Source organism: Limulus polyphemus, unplaced genomic scaffold, assembly GCF_000517525.1.
Source record: "Limulus polyphemus unplaced genomic scaffold, Limulus_polyphemus-2.1.2 Scaffold6284, whole genome shotgun sequence".
NCBI lineage: Eukaryota > Metazoa > Arthropoda > Merostomata > Xiphosura > Limulidae > Limulus > Limulus polyphemus.
The window spans coordinates 40,620-45,176 of record NW_013671894.1 but is presented as its reverse complement, the minus strand read 5'-3'; the positions used below and the strand labels follow the sequence as shown (position 1 = coordinate 45,176).

At 29.8% G+C, this 4,557-nt stretch overlaps 1 protein-coding gene across 1 annotated transcript in view; it reads right to left on the bottom strand.

Annotated features, from left to right (window-relative positions):
• Nucleotides 1-832: 832 nt before the first annotated feature.
• The window catches only part of LOC106473573 (mannosyl-oligosaccharide 1,2-alpha-mannosidase IA-like), a 40,847-nt gene continuing 37,122 nt past the window's right edge, over nt 833-4,557 (bottom strand). Inside the window, 2 exon segments of the mRNA XM_013934259.2 lie at nt 833-3,764; nt 4,144-4,316. Coding sequence (XP_013789713.2) covers nt 3,552-3,764; nt 4,144-4,316 — 386 coding nt within the window. The 3' untranslated portion in view covers nt 833-3,551.

Sequence of the window (4,557 nt, the reverse complement as noted above, 5' to 3'; positions counted from 1 at the left end):
CATCATTTAGAATTCTCATTATTTTCAAATTTCACTGTTGCAAATATTTGCAGAAGCTAAGAACTGAGTGTCATTTCACGTTACTTGAACCCATTACAATTTCTACAAAAATTTGCATTATTTTATTTGATATGCACATACAGTTTAAATTTAATTATAAAGAGTTTAAAGTCAAGTGCAGACTGGGATCAATTTCTGATGATTTAGCAACTGCTCAAAAAAGATTCTAACTTGTATAGTTTCAAAATGAAAATTTAAAATATTAAGTTTTTAGGAAAATGTTGTAATCTCCAAAAATGTTTAAGTTAATATTATTTATAAATTTAATTCATGTAAAAATGTTTATTACATAAAATTAACAATTTCTCTGTGTTCTACTATCCTATTGGAAGACTGACAGCAATTACTAATGATATTTCTCTGTCTTCTACTATCCTATTGGAAGAACATTGGTAGTTACTAATGACGTTTCTCTGTCTTTTTACTGTCCTAGTGCAAGATTGATAGCAGTTACTAATTATTACTCAGATTATTCAAATAAATCATACATAAAAAAATTCATCACTGAACTTTCACAGTACTAAAACATTTATTTACTGTAGTTAAATATTATCCAATATATTTACACACAATATTTAATATAAAAAAGAAAGTGAGTAACATGTATAAATTTATTTAATATAACTTTATCACTAGTAGAACTTAAATTATTTCATAATGTTATAAGTAGTCTGGAACATTTATTCACGAGCATTAGCCTCACAGATTCAGAAACTACTCAGTTTTCTTTGGGCCTCAAGATGGTGTTCAATAAAACTTTTTAGCTCCAGGGTCCATATAAGCTAACTCTGTTCACTTGGAAGATCAAACAATACAAAAACATAACTACTTTTTCAATATCATCAGTATAAGTGTTACTCCTATTATGCAGATATGGAAACATGCATGCTAATGACACATATTGTGCACACGATGTAGCTCAGAGACCCTTGATCTAGATATCAAAAGTTGCCAATTATAATGAATGCTAAAAAAAAATGCTCAATTTAAGTAAAACAGAGAATGCCTTTAATCTAACAAAATATTGAGTCTGATAGATGTACTCTGTATTGTAAAACTTAAGTTAGTGAATAATTTAGCATCATTAATATAATTAGAAATGCTTATGTAAGCAGACCTTAGAATAGTGCATACATACACATAAGAGACAGAATAAGTTATAAAAAAAGGTGTCACACTGATATAGCTGTAGCCTGGTAGGTTATTTAGTTATATCCTGACAGAAGGGAAAGTGTAAATGGTAAAACTATAATGTCACAAGAAGAACTGTAAGCAATTTAGTTGTAACCAACAAGAAAAAGAGTAGACTAGTTGTAGTCTTTCAACAAAAAAGGAGTAACTTATGTATTTAGTAGTATACCTGTAGCCCATTACAAGCAAAAGAAGCTAAGATATAAATAATCATAACCAAAAGAAAAGACACAGCTGTAACAGTATAGTAGTAAATTGGTAACAAAAGGAGAATATAAGTTGTATAACTGGAGTCTCCCAATAGAAGGAAATCTGCTACTATGTAGACACAACTGGAAAATATCACTTTAAAAAAGCTCATTCAAACTTTAATTGATTTTCTTTAGTTCATGCTTCATATTTGCTATTTATATCTTTACCAGAAGGAACAAATATAAATAACAAAGAAAATATTGTAACACACAAACACACACACACGCAGTGAATATACAGTTGTTGTTTCAACGAGTAGTTATTCATGTAGTCATACGAATTAATATTTAAATGGGAAAACTGAAGAAATTGTTAGATGATTTTAAACAATTTCCAAACATTTTGAAAATTGCTTTACACAGCTTTTGATTGTTTTCCAAATAAAAACACAGGATGATCTCTCTTATGCAAACTTGAAGTAAAGCCCTAAAAGCTAAAATCAAGTTACTGCCTTTTTAGCTCCATGCAACTTTTTATATTTAAATTATTGTATGTCTGCAAATGTTTTGTTACAGCTTAAATGTTTAAGTACTTTGAATATAAAAATATGTTTAAATATTAACAAAGAAAACTACAAGATGATTAGCACAAACAAATCACACTTACATAAGCTGATGATTAGTTTTAACATCCTAAAATAGCTAAAGAAACAAATATATCTTATCAGAAATATGGTATTTAAGTGATTGTCCATAATTACCATAGCTCCTCATTCTTGTAGCAAGGATCTTCAAAATGATTTAAAACAGCTTACCACTGCAATCGTTCAGTAATATGAACACACACAAGATAAAAAAAAAAAGGTATGCACTGACTAGTTAAGCAAATACATAATTAATCACATCAAAAATAGCAAAGACTTTAACCTAAGAATCAGACTAACTACATAAGGTATTCCAACTAGCCATACCAGGTCTAAAACAAACTCAATGATCATTTAGAGCATTAAAGTTTAAAATTGGTATTTGAGTACTTCCTATTTTATCCATAGTCAAATGTAAAACTGGATTGATAATTTTTTACAGAGATGATGAATTTCTGGACAGTATTTAAACAAGATCTTATAAAAGAATCATACAGAAGCTGTAGAGTAATATGTTTTGTGTACTTTAAACAAGTGTCAACAAAAATTAAAATACACATTTTATATCAGTAATTTGGCAAACTCCCAGAGCTTTTAAGCAGCACTTAAATGAATAGTTACTATTGTATTGGCAAATTATTTTCATCAAAAACATACAGCTTTGAATCTTTTGTTAGCTTTGAACAACTACATTTAACTAATAAAAATGTTTTTAATAAATACTTTGAGTGAATATAATAGTAACAATCCATATATCCAAAACCTAAGTAATTTCATGCCAATGACAACAAGACACATAATACTGTGGTAAAAACTATTACTCATTTCTTTTCTCAAGACAATGAAAAAAATTTTTTCCTTTTACAAGATTTATATCAAATATGGAATGGTGTTTAAGCATATATAGTTTCACTGTCATGTACCTCCCTTCTTAAAATGATCTCTTTTAAAACAAAATGAGGCACAATATAAACTCTTTCATGAAATTTTGGGGGTTAAAATAGGGGTATACAAAATATACAAAAATTGCACCATGATCTTAATAATTCATATTTCTGTACAATGGGTATTCATTTGGCTTAAATTTAGACTGTCCTTGATCAGTTCTGACTCCAAACATATACAGAATTTTAACAATTTTATAACAACACTTCCATAAAGACAAAAAATCTGATACCAACAAAGAGAAAAATAACACAGTAAAGTGCTGATATGCGAAACATTATCCAAAAAACTCACAATCAACACACCAATTTCTGATGCATCTGCCTTAAAATATAATGTACAAATTAGATCTCTAACAAAGAGGAATAGAACATACAATTGTCCACACAGTGGTCAGTACTACTGTAAGAATAATAGTTCTTTATTAATAATCAGAATGTTATGTCAGAGGTTCTAGTTAAGAATAGATGCAATGTTGAAGAACCATGGAGAATGATGCTATTACAAGAAAAAAAGACATTTATGTGTGCTTAACTGGAAAAGGGTGTGCTTCTGTATTAAACACCCACTCATCCAGTGGTAGAAGAATGTCATCTGAGAACAGCAAATAAAGATATTTTAGAGTCTCAGCAAGGAAGTAACTCTGCTGAACATCATCCTTTGGTCCATCCAGAAGATAAACATTCTTCAGGCCTGTGTAACCACCTTCCACCCGGCAGTGCTTTTCAATAGCCTGGGAGATAAAGTTGAAACGTAAGTTCCAGAGAATAAAATTTATCACCTAAACGAATGTTATATACTCAGAAACTTAAACATCTACTTGAGTTGGATGTAATAGCAATCAACATGGTGGTTTTTACACATGATAGGTGATTACAATTTTAATCTTTTTAATACAAGGCACAGATATAACATTTTCCACCATGGGTAATTAAGCTAGTTCCCACAGTAAACACATACTTAATATTTAAAAAAAAAAACTGGTTTTAATACCATAAAATAAAATGTCTTTCCTAACTTTATTTGTAAGTTTAGTATCCTCAGGTCCAAAGTTCACACTTTCTTGGCAAATCATTCTAATATAAAGAAAAAATCTTTACTTATCTGCTAACCTCAACAACTTCCCAACCCCAATCACGGTACTTAGGATCATGTGTAAACCTCCAAAGGTAAAAGTAAGTTTCAACAGTCTCTGGTCTTTGAATGTAATACTTCTCATTTTGTTTCACAGATTTAGCCTCGACACCTTCTATAAATCGGAAGGTCTCTGGGCCCAGTTTGGTAGCTAAGGGAAACAATGAATGCTTGTTAGATGATGTACGGTATCAGATGAGATACCTTTTACTAGCCAAAATAAAACTAATAATCATGTACACACACACACACACACACACACACTTTTAAAACATTAAGTCCTAATCCATGTATCAATTTACGTGTAGCTAAACAAGTACACACAATAGCTCATTTAAAAAACAAGAACCAAGTTGCAATACTACACTTTCTGTTTAGTTGAACATAGAAAC